Below are 17,148 nucleotides of genomic sequence, written 5' to 3'. Positions count from 1 at the left end.
AAAAACAGGGAGCCATTAAAGAGAGGCAGAAGGACAGAACTTTTGATGCTGCTTTTTAGGTGTCCCATTCAGGTAGTCTCTAATCTTTTCTTGTTAAGTCATTAATTTCATCACTAAAATATGAAGTGTTATTCTGTGCTGCAATGCTCTTAGAGACTGTAAGTTAGTATTATTTGCCAGTAAATTAAGTTCCTTCTACTCCTATCACCATTTGCTTTCTGTGTTTTACAGTTTTTGTTTTCCCATTTGGTAACTTAGTTCATTTGGTACATATTCCTGCTTCTCTTGAAGCAGGTCAATCTCTCACAAACCTCCCTTTCTTTTTAAACTACAAAAATACAAATCATTAAGGCTACATCTAAAATTATGTTTGTAATTTTGTAGTTAAAGGCTACAGGGATATTTATTATATGTTTACAGAGAGTACCTTTACGTTACAAACATTCAATGTAATTTTTTTCCTACCCTTTCCACGTTTTCTACATACTCATGATTAGAAAAATATACAACTATATTTAAAGTACACAAGTATATTTGTTCTTTACGAAAAAAATATTTTTTTCCACTGGCTTGTTTGCAAAATTAGTATTCCTTTATGTTTAAGCATCTAATGAACAAGTTTTTCTTTCTGCATATCATTTAAACTAGCTTTAAGTCTATCATACTGGACAGTAACTTTCAGAGTTTCATGGTTAATAAAAAAATTGCTTCTTAAAAAATAATGATTTCTAAAAATGATGATTCATTTTCTAATTCAACAATAAAAGTTATGTAACCAAAAAATTAAGTCTATTTTTTAAAAAGATTATTATTTATTTATTTGACAGAGAGAGAGACAGAGAGAGAGAGAGATCCCAAGCAGGCAGAGAAGGAGGCAAAGAAAGAGAGGAGGAAGCAGGCTCCCCTGCTGAGCAGAGAGCCCAATGCGGGGCAGGATCCCAGGACCCTGGGATCATGATCCAAGCTGAGGGCAGAGGCTTTAACCCACTGAGCCACCCAGGCACCCCAAATTAAGTCTATTTTAAGAGCTATATTTGTTCACTAGTGGTAAAGGGGGGAAACTGTCCTTAGGAACTCTACCCTTTCGATGGCAAGGGCATTTTACATCTTTATAAAGTAACCTTCTCTTCAAAACTTAAGGTCAACAGAATAAAATCATCCAGGTTCCCTCCCATTACTTTTGACAAGAATGCTAAAATACAGAGCAATAAAGTATAAATATTGTAAAATAAACAATATTGCAGAACTCTGAATAAATTCACAAAGGAAGTATAATACAATACTAGCAATTTCAATATTAACAGAGGATCTGGATTTTACAAATCTTAAATAAGAAAAACAATTATTCCTTTAAAGCTACTGATACCCTGTCCTTGTCTAATATTACTCTTAAAATGAAGTTAAGTATATGTACGAGTTAATGATGAGTTAGTATCTGAAGTGGTTCTAAAGTTAATAGGACATGCCATTGGTATAAACATTACAAATTTGAAGGTTGATATATCCTAGGTAAATCATGACTTTTTTCATATTTTTCTCCTAAAAGTACTTTCATTAAATCTCGATCTGAATCTTAAATTAAGATCTATCTTTGGGATCTTTCACTTTTCTGCCCCACTATTCTCTTAGGTACATATTACTATTTCCTCAGTGATAGAGCTAAACAGTCCCAAAACTGGATTTTTATTTCTGCCATATTTGCTTGCCTGATCTAACTTTTTAGGATGCATAAATTTGCTGAATCCACGGACTTATTATGTAATAATATGGCAAAAATATTATGTGACCTCCACCTATGCCCCTTAGATCACTGCTTTTCACAGTGATCTAAGATACACATTCATATACATGGCAAGAAAGAGAGGTGAGGAGCCACAAGGGGAGATAAGTACATTAAAGTCTAAAGGAAGACCATGGATGATAGGTATTCATGAGTTTAGTACTTGTGCTATGTATGCAGCGGTTGAACTCACGACCTTGAGCCAAGTCTTCTCTCTACTGAGAGAAATACCACCTGTACTTTATTATAGTCTCCTATATGTCTTAGCATTTGGCTCAACTCCCAGCTTCTAGATTTGCTAAGATAATTATGTTTCCTTATATGTCAAGTTTTGGACAATGATTAAGTGCTTAGCTGTGCCCAGAACCTGATTCTTAAGTATTTTCTAAATTAGAAATTGTGTATGCTAGAAATGGTGGGTTATTTCCACAATGATGTCAAAATGCTAGAATACCCACTTAGATAGTGGGTATTTAAATTATTTCAATGATGATGAGACTATACATTTTTGTTTACTGATTACTCCTGTGTACCTGAAAATGATACATCTCCTCCAGACAGTCTTAATCTTAAATTAAGGTAGGTAACAGTAGCCCACTAGCCTCACATAATCCTTCCAGTGAGATTACTATTAAAATTCATTCACTTATTTGACAAATATTTATGAAATATCTACTGTATTTGGGTTACCATAGAATGAAAAAAATTAAAAGGCAGCACCTATCCTCAAGGAACTTAAAATCCTGTAAAATTCCACAATTATGATACTAGGTGGCATTTAATTTATAACCAAGAGATGGTATAAATAACTTGATCTAGATCCTCAAGAATGGGTAGACTTCTAAAAGGCAGAAATGAGCAAATGAGTAACATTCCCCAGATAAGAGCATTAACAAAACCACGGAGAAAGGAAAACATCAAGGGAGCATATGAATACAGGCATACTTTATTTTACTGTGCTTTGCCTTACTGAACTTTGCAAATACTGCATTTTTAAAAAATTCAAAGTTTGTGGCAACCTTGTGTTGAGCAAGTCTACTGGTGCCATTTTTCAACAGCATTTGCTCATTTGGTGTTTCTGTGTCAAATTTTGGTAATCCTTACAATACTTCACAATAGTCCCTCCCTCGTTCCCTCCTTCTTTTTTTTTTAAAGCAGGCTCAATGTAGGGCTTGAACTCATGACCTTGAGACTGAATCCCAAGTTCTCCCAACTGAGCCAGCCAGGTGTCCCTCAAACATTTTCATTATTATTATATTTGTTAAGGTGACCTGTGGTATTATGACTGTATTGTTTTGGGTGCTATAAACTACACCCTTGTAAGATGGTAGACTTAACTAGTAAGTGTGTGTGTTCTGACTGCTCCATCAAATGGCTATTCCCCCATCTGTTTCCCATCTCCTCAGGTCTATTTCCCAAGACACAACAATACTGCAATTAAGCCATGTAGACTCCTACTTGACCTTCAAATGTCACTTTTCCAAAGAGGCCTATTTTGACTACCCTATTTTAAAATGTAACCAAGGTCTATTTTCTTTCCTTTTCCAACCCCACTGCTTACTACCTAACGTACTACATAATTTATCCATGTGTTATATGCTTATGGTTTTCTTCTCCCCACAAGAATGTTAACTACAGAGAGACAGATGTTTTTGCCTTTAATTTACAGATACATCACAATCATCTAGAAGACTGCCTGACATACATGAGCACTCAATACATATCTTTTGAACACTGCTGAGTACAGGAACTGTAAGAGTTCAAAATCTTCTCAGAAGAAAAAAAATTATTAAACTGTGAGAAATTCATTAAAAGGATATACATAGTGTGCCATGAGAACCCACAGGAGAGACACCTGGAAACATTCAAGGAAAGCTACTTCTTGAAGGTCATAACTGAATGAAATGAGAAGGGTAGGAATCTGCCATAAAAATAAAAGTACTGGTAGGTGTGAGAAAAGCTGGATACTCTTTAGTTGCACTGAAATAAATTGTCAGTAGCACCAAATACAGAGCTTAGCGGAGAAAGGTCTGAGAAGGAGCAACCACGTAAAGTAGAAAGAATCAGAACAGTGTTATGTCAAGGAAATTTGGGGTAAACTTGTATCAGTAGTGTCAAATGTTTAGGGGGTCACAAAAAGGGTAAGGCTGGAAAAAAGGCCTTTGAGTTTGGACCATATCAGAGAGCAGATATAGTAGGATAACACAGAACCGTCAATACGTCAAACAAAAGTAGAGATAGCTTCTGAAAAGCTTACACATACTTTGAAATGTTATATGTTATCATCCTATCTTCTGGTTAGGACATAGAAGACTTAAGGAAGTTGATTTGTCTAAGGCCACACAGCCAGCAAGCGCTTGAAATAAGAAATGGATCCAGCTTTTCTGACTCTAATTCTCATATGACTTCTATTCTCCTCACCAGCATGGTCTTCTTTTGCTGTCATTCACAGTGGTGGGCTTCATAGTATGGGCAGTTAATCTATCACAATATCCCACCAATATTCTGACATAATCATGAAGGAAGTAAGGGAGGACCTGAAGAAAATTTCAAGTATAACTTCAGTGCTTAAAAAAAAGAAACTGAATTATTTCTAAAAAGGATATGAGGCAATGAGTGCAGACTACACAGAATTTTAGTACCAGATGATACTCAGAATACCTGAGGCCTTACATTTAATTCAGTTTGCCTGTGCAAATAAGTTAGCTGTATTTTACTCTTTAAGTCAGGGCTTCCCAAGTGGTGCATAGGAAAGGACTGTAAATGTGTGATGATACTGATTCCCTTAGCCTTTAGGGCTGATGGTCTATAGGTCTAAATTTTCTTCTATGTACCACAATGTTCCATATAATTATTATGGGTGTTCATGAGATATTTTATGAATCCAGATGGTACACACTGTCTAGGGTCTTCCAAGCACCTTTAAACCTTAAGATATTACTTACATTATCACATATTCAGGGAAATAAAGCTCTAGAATTAATTTTCTATAATAATTCAACACCCAAAGCCAAGGCCAAATGATAATGCTGTCAATTTCATTTCTCCTCCTTTCCAAATACACTAAATGTACTAGAATGTGAAACAGATACCAAAAGACATATTGTACCAGGTAAGCTTTGGTACTGAAATGGTATTTTTTATCTAAATTAAACAGTAATATTTGTTCCCTACTATATAGATATATAAAGAAAAAAACCACAAACACATACCTGTGGGGCGTATCCAGGAGGCACATAAATAGGAGGCACAGAACCATTTGGGGACATCATTGGAACCTGAGCAGGACCTGAATGGATCACAGAAATGATGTGTTAATCCAGGATTACTTAGCAAGCTAACATTGAAAACAATTTGAATTCCACTTTGAATACTTCGTCTAAACTACATGCTTGGGGAGCCTGGGTGGCTCAGGCATTAAGCGCCTGCCTTTGGCTCAGGCTAGGATCCAGTCCCATGTCAGGCTCCCTGTTCAGTGGGAAGCTTGCTTCTCCCTCTCCCACTCTACCTGCTTTTGTTCCCTCTCTCGCGGTCTCTCTCTGTCAAATAAATAAAATCTTCTAAAAAAATAAAAATTAAAAAAAAATAAACCGAATGCTCAAGTTAACAGTAACTATATTACTGTGAAAAGAAATTCAGATGATTCAACTGCTATAAAATATAAGAATATATCTTGAAAAGTGTACTGATTATTTTTTACCTGCAGTTGTGTTTTTTTTTAACCTGTCTGGATCATCAAAAGAGTCACCTGGGGAGTTTTTTAAAACACAGATTTCAAGGCTCCTAGAGATTATTATACTTACAGAGAGGTCTTGAGTCACTATACATAGTTACAGATACATCTGGTGAATCTTATGATTATGCAAATTAAGAAACAGTGACCTAGAGGAGAATCAACCTAAACTTTGCACATAAAAATCAATGAAAGATACAAAAAAGCAAAATTCTAAAAAGCAATAGGAAAAAAAAAGTCAAGATGGATGAGCAATAAGAGGGAGAAGAGTTAGAAATTTGGGACTTCTCTATTAGTGCTCAAACCCTCTTGTGTAATATGTAAGTAGTATTTGTGGGGACTTGAGAACAAAATTAGAAAAATACTGTACATGCATATTTAGCCAAGGAACAATTTTTGTTTCTTAAACAAAAAGTTCCCCCCAAAAAGAGAAAGTTCAGCTTACCTTGTTCTACATTTTCTTTCACTTTTACTGTTATCCTTTCCAGCTAACTTTTATAAATATTATCTCATTTATCTTCTCTCAACATTTGTGGGATAAAATAGGCATTTTGGGAAGGTGTGTTTTATTTTTTCTAGTAACAAATCTTACTTGCTTTATGCAACTTTTTTTTTTTTTTAAAGAAGAATCTCACCTTCAGATCCTTTTTACTTTGTAACTTTAGACTGCACTGTCCCCTCACCCATTAGTTTTTAGTAGCTTGAAATTAAACCTTCTCAAGGAGCCTCACTCATTTTTTAGGAATAAATGTACCCAAGAGTCTAATGAAGAATGTAATGGAGGAAGAGTTCTTTTTATATGTGGAATTTCAACCTGCAGAGTACACATAATGGATATCAGTTATAAAAGAAAAGAAAGAAGAAAAGCTAAATCATAGAGCAGAAAAGAAATAAATTTCACTGGTAATATTACACATACTTCAGGAAAACAGAATGAAGAGCATGGAGGTTAGAGCAAAACCAGAATACAACTACTCTCCTCTTTTCAGGGAAGGAAAGGAGTGACAAGCAAGCAACAAAGTAGTTGGTGGCTGGGGCAGGGGAAAGATGGTGAGACACAGGGAAAGAAAGAGAAAAGAGCATGTACGAAAAGGTGGGTGCGGGAGGGTAAATGCTGAACAGCGGTGAGGGAAGAAGAAAAGGACAGAGGAGGAGAAAATACAGGCAAAAAAGGAGGGGAGGGGACAACGGAGGAGAGGTTACTGGAGAAAGGGAAGGGTGAAGAAGCCTGAGTGAGGAGGGCTGAAGCAGAGGAAGGGGGGGGAGAGAGAAAAGTGGAGGGAAAGAGGAATGAAAGGAGAGATAGGGAGAGGAAGAGAGAGAATAGGTTCAAGACTCAAATGGGCATGAGGAAGTAAGGAGCTTATGTGTGTGTGTCTGTGTAGGGGCAACTACCAAATTATGCTACATATGACTATAAAAAAGCTTTTCTTTTTTTAAAAAGATTTTATTTATTTAGCAGAGTGTGAGCATGAACAGGAGGCAGGGAAGTGGGCAGAGGAAGACACAGACTCCTCACTAAGCAGGAAGCCTGATGTGGGATTCAATTCCAGGACTCTGGGATCATGACCTGAGCTGAAGGCACAGCTGAGCCACCCAGGTGCCCCTAAAAATAACTTTTCAACAAAATATTCTTCCCATCCCAAACAGCCCACCAAATACGTTTAGTTGTTTGTAATATTTTCTTAAAATAGCTTATTATATATAGTTAATACTAACTTACTATATATGTTAGGCCTTTTGTGTTCTTTTTTCTCCTCATAATCATTCTACCAGCAGGTAAGTATTATTGTTATTACTCCCATTTTCTACATGTGGAAATTAAGGCAGAGAGGTTAAGCTTGCCCTAGTGGCAGAAAGAGGATTTAAAACCAGACAGTTTCATTTAAGGATACTATGCATTACTGGCAACTGATGTAATTTGAGGGTCCAAAGCTTCTAAGGAAAATTAAGGTCTTTGTTATCTTTAAAAAAAAAAAAAAAAAAAAAAAGAGAAAGGCAGAAAAAATTTTTCCTGCATTTAAGCCAACATTAACCTATTACCTTACAAAATAAAACTTGTGAGGTACTTTATACCTCTAGGCAAGAAAGGGTTTATCCAAAACTTACTTTTAACTTCTCTATGCTGGACTCAAGAGAAAATGAGAACAGTTTTAAGAAAATTCTAGTTTACATCTATTAGCTATTTTACATAAACCTACAGTAAACTAGCTTTATGAATCCTGCAACTGGCTTAAATATTATTCATAATATGTGAAATTTAGCTGGGAACCAGAAAGAGAATTCATCAAAATCCTATTTGTAATCTTAGTAAAGGAAATCAGTATTTTTGAGCTTCTACTAAACGTGCCACAGACTGTGCTTCCTTTCAAATGTTGTCAAATTTAATTCTTACAGCAAGTCATCAGAATAGGTTTTTGTTGTTTTTCAGCCTCCAGAATAAAAAATAAGTTACTACTGATAATATTTAAAATTGCAAAACTACACAGCTGCCTGGATTGCCTTTTTACTAAAAATATAAATACATAAATACTATATAATTACAATTCAAACCATATACTTTGAAAGCTGCTTTATAGTTTATATTTTAGTAGAACAAAATTCTACTCTATTCTTTAAATATATTTAAGTGTGATACTGAAAACAGAACAGAACAAACCCAACCTAAAATAAACCAGCAGTAAACACATTACTAGTTGCAGTCCAGGAATAACTATTAACTCATTTCCCTAAGAAGTAATCATTTCATTCTAGCAAGTAAATTTTCTTATCCTGAGGCAGAAATTGTACATGGCTCATTTTTTTAGAGACAATTCACGGATACTGTATTTAATTCCTAAAATACTGGCGTGAAATAACATCCAACACTGAACACACAAAACTCCCATTATGAAAACACAGTAAATACAATTTAGAACTACAATATTTACAGTACCACTTCAGTTGCTATTTCTACCTACAGCAGCAACCCCTAAAACCTTGCATGCTTAATGAAGCAAATGTTCATCTACCCGCTCAGCTTCACCAATACTTGTATTGTTGGCGTAATATACTGAAAATACTAAAAGATTAACTACAAACCCTGTAAATGCAGTGAAGCGGGGGGTGGGGGGAGAGGGAGTTATTCTGTCCTAGTAAAGAAGCCAAATCTGTTACAGATTGTACCATTAAATGCACATCTGGAACAAGAGTAGCTTTATCTGAACAACTGTAGATACACCAGGAGCTCCTTAATAATCTACATGATCTAAGCAAAATCTACCCCCAAACATAAAGCTATTAAAATCATTTTAAGGGCATTATTTCCTATTCTAAAACCTTGCAGAAGAGCAAACAATGCTTATTCACCAAATGTCTTAAGAAATTTGAGAAGCTCCTCACCTCCATTCCTTAAAAAGTGCCATCAATAACTTAATAAAGATGATATTTCATCTACTGTAAGTTAAATTATTTTTCATTAGCATACATTCACATTTAGAGAGGTTTTTTTGACGAAACTACAAATCTGAGTTTAAATTCTTAAAATGCAACGGGCTGCTGACGTGCTACACATTCTCTTTATAAGCAAGCTTTCACAATGGCTTCCAAATAATCTGGTGCCAATATTCATATTTTAGTGGTAAAAAGAAAAACCTAGTAAAATAAAAGCGCTGGTAAGGAATACTCCATGGAATATAAAATCATCCCATCTCCAAATAGAGTCTAATCTTTTTATAACTACATGGCTACAATTTAAAATATTTTTACTGCCACAGATTTGGCATCTATTGAAAAAACACACACGGCACGACTTTAGATTAATACAATGCTTTCTATGTTTTAAAATAGAAGAAGAATGTTCAAAAATAGTCAGCAAATCTTACCACTCATTTTGTTTTTACAGTAGCAGCAGAGAACAAAATCCAACAAGGAAACAGCGTAGTACACGTTAACAGCTTTAATTGGAGAACAGTTCCGCTGTTTTTTTTTTTTTTTTGCAAAGCAGCGAGAGGAAAAGATCCTTTGACCGAGTCACGTGATGCTTATCACGTGACTTGCAGCGACCCGCGGAAAGGGAAAGGGGAAAAAAGCAAACATTCCCGCTGTCAGCATTTGGGATATAGTAAATGATTAAATGGTCTCTACTGCTAATGCCTTGAATTTTGCCATCATTCAGACTTCCCCGTGAACTAACCCCAAAGCTCATCAAAATACATGTACAGAAATACGTTTCTGCTGTAAAACCATCCTTTTTGTTTTCACTTCCCTCCTATATGATAGGCATTATCTTCTAATTCAGTTTTTATTATCCAGTCTGCTACTTTCATTTATAAAATTTAAGTTATTTGTAACATTTATTAATTTAGAGGATTCGCTCTGAAATGTCCTGTAACTTGATCCACTCTCCATGCTTAACCATTAAAGAATGCCCACAGCACAATTGTCTATAGAATATTGGCTTGATCAATGTGTTCCTCAAACCCGGGTTTTATGTCTCAGGCTTGGCCTTTGCCTCTCAAGTTAATAAAAGCTACCACTTTAAGGGCTGTTTTTACTTTATTTCTAATTTTGTTTTGTTGCCATATGTTTATTTTAAGATTTAACATGGACATTAATACAGATACTTGATGGATGGCATTCTTGCTCACGTCCATAAAATCTTAAAAGACAGGCTACACACTTCAGGATCAAGGCACTCTACCAAAGCTCCCCTGGATATCAGGAAAGAGACTAAAGATGTTACAAGTGAGGGGAAGAAGACTGAGGTCTTTTCATTACTTTATGGTGCTATGTAAACTAAGGAAATTTATTAGTAGCTAATACAAATGTATAGGTAATGATAATGATTGTGATTTGTTTACAAGTTGCACAGTGGAAAGAAAATAAATTTTGGTGTCAAAAGATTTAAGTTTTATAAAAGCTTCAGTATTTTTTAGCAAGGCAATTTACTGCTCTTCTTTGAGACTGTTTCCTTCTGTAGAAAGGTTAAAATAATCAACCTCACAGCATTGTTGTGAGAATCAAATTACATATATTTAAAGTACTAAGTATACTGGTTGGTACCACTCAATAAATGATAGTTATTATTATAAATAAAAGCGTGATTGCTCTGTGTTTTCAAAAATAATTATATGTTGCAAAGTATGTCCCAGGCACCATTTGGAGTGATTTTCATGTGTTAACTCAGTCTTTACAATAACTGAAGGAGGTATCAATGATAGGTAGGGAAACTGAAGCAGAATGCATGCAGTTAAGTAACTTGCCAAGGGCACACAAAGAGACAAAGCCAGGATTATCTAATGATAGGGCTATAGTTAAAAAATGTGTGTGTGTGTGTGTGTTTGTGTGTGTGTGTGTAATGTTCAAAGCCCCACTCTCCCAAGAATGTGGAAAAGAGTTAGCAAGAGATACAACCTAGAGCAACAGGTTTCAGTAAATACATGTCAGACACCTAAAGGACCATTCTCAAAAGTGGCAAAGGGTAATTGTTAATTTCAAAGTCCTTATAGAAAAGCAAGGCTCCTGAAGAACAAGGCCTGAGAGTAAAGATTGTCCTGATCTCAACAGAATCTGCTTATAAATGCTGAATTCAGCCTCTCAGCAAATCTAACCATTCCTCTGATCTTCAGCCCTTAAACAAAAAGCAATCCCTGGCAGCCCACTTCCTCATTTTCACTCATGTTCTCACACAGCTATATTTCCATTTCTTGACTTTCTTTAATTGATGATAGCTTTCTCAATTCTTTCCACTGAGCTCACTAAAACCTTTTCCCCTATTATAAAAAAATTCCTTCACATCCTCAACATTTTCACGAAGACTTGTTGATATATTTCCTTTATATGAAATCTGGCTCCCCCCAGGACAATTTTTCTAGCCGCCCCTGGGAGCAGAAGCTTCCCATTCTCTCCCGAGGCAGTTTCCAGACACCCCAAGGCTGTTTCCCATTACCACTGTTGTTCCTGTTTCATGCTCAAGTTTCTTTTTCCTTGAGATCATGTCATATGAGTAGATCACCCTCTACCTCTTTTCACTGCTGTCATATGCAGTTCTCATTTACTAAAAGCTTGGGCACCATGTTCACAGTTTTTTTCCATAGCACAATGACTTCAATGCTCAAAAAACTTAGCATCAAACTTTCTGGAACTCTTCTATTCTAGTTTTTAGTATCTCATGTTTAAAGACACATCCTGGAACTTATAATTTAGAATTCTACTATCTCATCTTTGAAATCTTAGACTTTCATTCAGTCTCTGGCCACCATATCTATCTTTCATTTCTCCATTTTCTCTTTCTTCAACATGTGTTCTTTCTCATAATGATTTCCCTTTCCTTTTGATCGAACACTGCCTTCACTGCCTGATTTCCTTTCCCATGGATGTCTTCCTTTTATGTCCCCTCCCCACACAGTCCCCAATTTTAGCCAGATAATTAACTTTTCTTAGATCTGAACTGTAGAAATCAAATAGTACTCAGACTGTCATGTTTGAAAATTTAGTTATCTCCAACCTTAATTTAGCCATCAGCATCGTTTAGGAATCCTTTCAGAAATTTATCCTTGGTTAATAGCCTATCTTGTTTTCTAGAGTGATTATCAAAGATCTCCACCATCCTTTAAGGACCTGCCCAACATGACCTCAATCACATATGTCAAAATTTTCTCACCTCTTTCTTCTATCTTCAGAAGAACCACTATCTTCAGAAGAACCACTGTCTCTCTACTAGGTCAAAGCTATCTCCTCAGTTTATTCTTGACATTATTTCCACTTGGTCCTCGACTAGCTCTTTGCTCTATTGTTATTTCTGTCCCATTCTCTATTTTCAACCCTTCTAGTAAGATTTTAAGTTCTCCGCCCTCATTATCCTTACAGTTGCCATAGAGTTCTAATGATCAGGACTGGTGACATGGTCCACACCTTCAAAAATTATTCGGTTAGAATAAGGACAATGTAAAGTAGACATATTTCGTATTTCCTAAAGGCCCTGTTGATTCAACAATGTGCATCAAATAATTTTCCCAGAAGTAAGCAAAGAGAAAGGATGCATCAATGATGTTACAATTATAGGAATGCATTCTGCAGTGATGAGCATATTCTTCATTTTCCCTTTCTTACCTGATTATATGAGAATTCTAGCAAACTTAAAATGCACCTGGTTTTTATTTTTTATTTTTATTTTCACAATATTGTCTCAAAACATTTTGCAGAGGGTTCTCTAAACCAATAGCTGACATGTCACAGCAATTGTCTTGACTTTCTGATAACATTTTAACACATTAACTATTAGTATTCTTACACTGTTGATTTTCAGGTAGATTTGTCAATACAAGCACAAAGTGGCATTTGGGTGAGAATGCACCCAAGTGTTTATATGCACTTATTGGGTACCAGGCACTGGTGTAAGTGGGTATATAGATTATTTATAATCTATATATATATTATTTATAGATTATTAACTCATTTAAGCAGCATCATATCCCTCTGAAGTGGGATAACTATTACTTCCATTTTCTGTAAGGAAACTAAGATACAAAGAGATTAACTTTCAAGGTCTCACAGTTAGGAAGAATTGGGTGTTCTAGCTTTGAAATCTGTGTTTTTTCACCACTACATTATACTGCCTCTCTTGTTTGGATATAACTTGTATTACAAATTATAAAATGAATGAGAAAACTGCAGCATAATAATACCAAAATTTACTTGAAGATAAACTACAAATAGAAAAGCACCAAACATTTGGATAAAAGACCCCACACAATACACCTCAAATATGTGCTAGTTACACATAATGATAGCAAAGCAAAATGCACCTAAATATATCTCACTGAAACTCTTGTGAAGACTCTAAAAGCTTTTAGTTAAATGAGGGATATCTTACAGAAAACAGTGAATAAAATAACAGCCAAAACTGTTTCAAAAGTAACTTAAGGAGGGGCGCCTGGGTGGCTCAGTGGGTTAAACCGCTGCCTTCGGCTCAGGTCATGATCTCAGCGTCCTGGGATCGAGTCCCGCATCGGGCTCTCTGCTCGGCAGGGAGCCTGCTTCCCTCTCTCTCTCTCTGCTTGCCTCTCCATCTACTTGTGATTTCTCTCTGTCAAATAAATAAATAAAATCTTAAAAAAAAAAAAGTAACTTAAGGAGATTTAAGAGAAACATACAGCAACAAAAACAAAAGCTAAAAAACCCCCTAAAAATAACGTAACTGAACAAAACAAAACTCAAAACAAAAGAGCTGACAAACTAAAGAAAAGGGAACACTAATACAGAAAATATAAATGAGGACTAAGGCTAGTCTTACGCCCTCTAGAGGTGGGCCATAAAACCTCTCTGGTTCGTATGAATTGAAATAAAGTTAAAATTAAGACATCAAGGACCCACAAAGATACAGATGTAGTGAAAAGAAGGGCCGTCTGTACCCCAATGTTTATAGCAGCAATGGCCACGGTCGCCAAACTGTGGAAAGAACCAAGATGCCCTTCAACGGACGAATGGATAAGGAAGATGTGGTCCATATACACGATAGAGATTATGCCTCCATCAGAAAGGATGAATACCCAACTTTTGTAGCAACATGGACGGGACTGGAAGGTATTATGCTGAGTGAAATAAGTCAAGCAGAGAGAGTCAATTATCATATGGTTTCACTTATTTGTGGAGCATAACAAATAGCATGGAGGACATGGGGAGTTAGACAGGAGAAGGGAGTTGGGGGAAATTGGAAGGGGAGGTGAATCATGAGAGACTATGGAGTCTGAAAAACAATCTAAGGGGTTTGAAGTGGCAGGGGAGGGGTGGGAGGTTGGGGTACCAAGTGGTGGGTATTATAGAGGGCATGGACTGCGTGGAGCACTGGGTGTGATGCAAAAATAATGAATACTGTTATGCTGAAAAAAAAAAAAGGCATCAAGGACCACACTGTCAAGCTAGTCCTTGCCTTCTGCTGATCAAGTGTCTCAAACTGCCATAGAGCATAGCCCCAATTATTCAGCTTGAAAAAAACTAAAGCAGGTATAGCCCAATGCTGACTTCTGCCATATATAAAATCTAGTGATGCATCAATAAATGTCTTAACTTTTAGCAATGTATCCCAAAAAGCAGTTGCAAAATAAACAGCCAAGATAGCAAGAGAGCTGAATCAGCTGAATGCAGAAAGGGATTGTTAACTATGAGGCAAATTAAAGTTGGAAGAGTTAACTTTCATTTTATAAAAATCTTTCTGGCAATAAATAAACAAGATCAGTTGTTTATTAAGGCTGTTCTTAGATGGAAATCAGTCTGGGTCATTTGCATGTTAAAAAATTAAAGGTGCAGCCTCATTCAGCTCACTGGTTTCAAATCATTAAGACATTAATTAAAAAAAAAAGACATTAAGAGTGGGGATGTGAAATACATCTCATTCCACTCCTCTACAAATAAAAATCTAATTCTCCAAAAGATTATGATTGTGATCCTGACTCTTGAGGTAGTATTAGGCATACAGGTCCTGGATTAACATCTAAATAACATGTGTTAAGCTCATGCAGCTTAGATCATAACTGATGCATGTCCATGTAGTCAAGGGACCTAGGAAAGGTCAATGACATCTGCAACTAATCAAGTCCTCTATGGGAAGACTCCCTTGCTGGGGATTACCGGACAATGATAGATGCAAATAATCTCAGGAAGATAAGGGGAGCAAAGAGTCAGAACCTATAACTTTGTTTGCGGTAACAAGTCAAACTTTGTTTCTTTTAAATCTCTCTGATTTGCTTGCCTATGTTTTTCCTCTTTTCCATGTAGGGGCCTCAGTCACCTTGCGAATCTGGCCATGTCGTAGCATTTTCTTTTTCTATAATTGCATAATTTCCCACTTTAGTATATTAAACTAAGGTATCGACTTAATAAAAGTTTTACTTTATATGGTTCATGCCAATGGAAAACAAATGTGAGGATCATCCTAAAACAAGGTATGTCTTTGGACTGACTTGGGTTGAGGGCAGCTGGATGAAGAGGCTAGATATTGGCTAGAGACTGGTCAATAGAACAGAGTTATCTGTGTTCTGATGCAGTATTTCCCAGGTGTTTTGATTTATGTGGCAGTAGAATTTTAAAACAAATTCTGGGGACTCATTAAGGTAATCAGCTTTTTATAAGGCTAAATTATGACACTAAAGGGAAAGAAGAAATAAATTAAGAACAGAAGGACGTCTATTATATATTATTCCATCAATCATAAAGTACATTTATGTTCTTTATGAATGTGGAACTCGAGCCTGATGTGGAACTCGATCCTGGGACTCTGGGATCATGACCTGAGCCAAAGCAGTTGCTCAAACAACTGAGTCACCCAGGCACCCCATCATCATTCATAAAGAACATTTAACCTCAAAACAGAAGGGACTTAATTTAGAATAAAAAAAAGTCTTTAAATAAATTTAGTCCAGTGAAAAAGCACTTTTCATTTTTTTTTCCCATTTCTTTTTCCCTTTTTTCCCATTCCTTAGATTGGTGAAATGTCCCTAAATCTATGGACAAGGATTTGGGAATAACTCTTAGGAGTAGGAGAAATAGGATTTGTTTTTGAGTCCGGTTAAGCTCTGGAGATACAAGTGGGAGAAAAGATAGCAGAAGCAGGATAACCGTATCATCGTCATCCAACCTAGGACACTCCTGAAAGTGAAAGGACAGCCTAAAAATCATTAGAATTACATAATTTGGAATACTTTATTGATTGACAAACTGCTTTTATTACACTGAAGGACATGAAAAGCTCTACTGAAAATATTAAAAAATAAAATGCTTTATTAAAATGCAAATATATTAAGGAATATTTTATGGATTTCTTTATATTGAATATCTCGACATTAGAGTAGTGTTAATCACTTCTCTAGTAATCACAATCTTAGTACATATCCATGTATTTTAGTCAATCTGTTAGCTGTATCTGTCTCTTACTGCCATATCTCTGGTATATGACTGAAAATTTTCTTTTTTCAATAGTCTCATTTTAAATTTTTTCATAAAACTGCCTGAAACTTGTATTTTATGGTTAATAACTTTGAAATTATTGATACCATCAATTGACTCTTTTCTGTAATATTTTAAGACTACAATATTTATATTCAGAGAATACTCTGATTTTTAGGTGCCATCTGGTAAGCTGGGAGCCAATTCTGCTAAGTAGAGGATATTCACAATACTATTTTTTTCTTACTGAAATGTGTAAACATTTCACTCCAAATACTTTCACTGGAACTATAATACCTTCAAAATTTTAACAAACACAACTCACTGAATTGTCTCTATGCTTCTTTTGAATGTTTCAACAAGTTTAGTTTTTTTTTTTTTTTTTTTTAGCTCACTGTTGCTGGAAGGGTTTATTGCAAAATTAAAAAAGCACTGCCAATATTAAGCAGTTATAGAGTTATACAATAAATGACAAAATCGTTCAGAACTTTTTTCCCCCATATATTCTGTGGCAGGGATATTTAGATTTTATTTCCTGCATGTATTTTATATTCATCTAACCCATTCCAATTCCCATTGGTCACCTCCAACCAGTAAGTATTGTAATGCCAAGTGGCCAGCGAGGGCAGCAGCATCACATATTTCTTCAGTAGTGACACCACCAGGAGACTGGAAGATGTTAGCAGACCCTAGCCCTCTATATCCAAGAACA

At 35.7% G+C, this 17,148-nt stretch overlaps 1 protein-coding gene and 1 long non-coding RNA gene across 6 annotated transcripts in view; one reads left to right on the top strand and one right to left on the bottom strand.

Annotated features, from left to right (window-relative positions):
- Window positions 1-17,148, bottom strand: part of FNDC3A (fibronectin type III domain containing 3A) — a 180,659-nt gene that overhangs the window by 76,980 nt on the left and 86,531 nt on the right. For 4 of the 5 annotated variants that reach the window (XM_032314193.1, XM_032314190.1, XM_032314192.1 and 1 more), the window contains exon 4: window positions 4,993-5,069. In XM_032314193.1, the coding sequence (XP_032170084.1) occupies window positions 4,993-5,069 (77 nt within the window). Of the gene's footprint in view, window positions 1-4,992; window positions 5,070-9,376; window positions 9,475-17,148 lie in introns of those variants that run through there. The other variant, XM_032314194.1, reaches the window with a different exon arrangement.
- Window positions 12-9,484, top strand: LOC116573867. The gene is made up of 3 exons (XR_004279043.1): window positions 12-72; window positions 3,450-3,693; window positions 9,397-9,484. It is a non-coding gene; the product is annotated as an uncharacterized LOC116573867 (long non-coding RNA).

Source organism: Mustela erminea, chromosome 15, assembly GCF_009829155.1.
Source record: "Mustela erminea isolate mMusErm1 chromosome 15, mMusErm1.Pri, whole genome shotgun sequence".
In the NCBI taxonomy this organism is placed as follows: domain Eukaryota; kingdom Metazoa; phylum Chordata; class Mammalia; order Carnivora; family Mustelidae; genus Mustela; species Mustela erminea.
The sequence above is the reverse complement of the archived record's forward strand: the minus strand, read 5'-3'. Positions and strand labels throughout refer to the sequence as shown.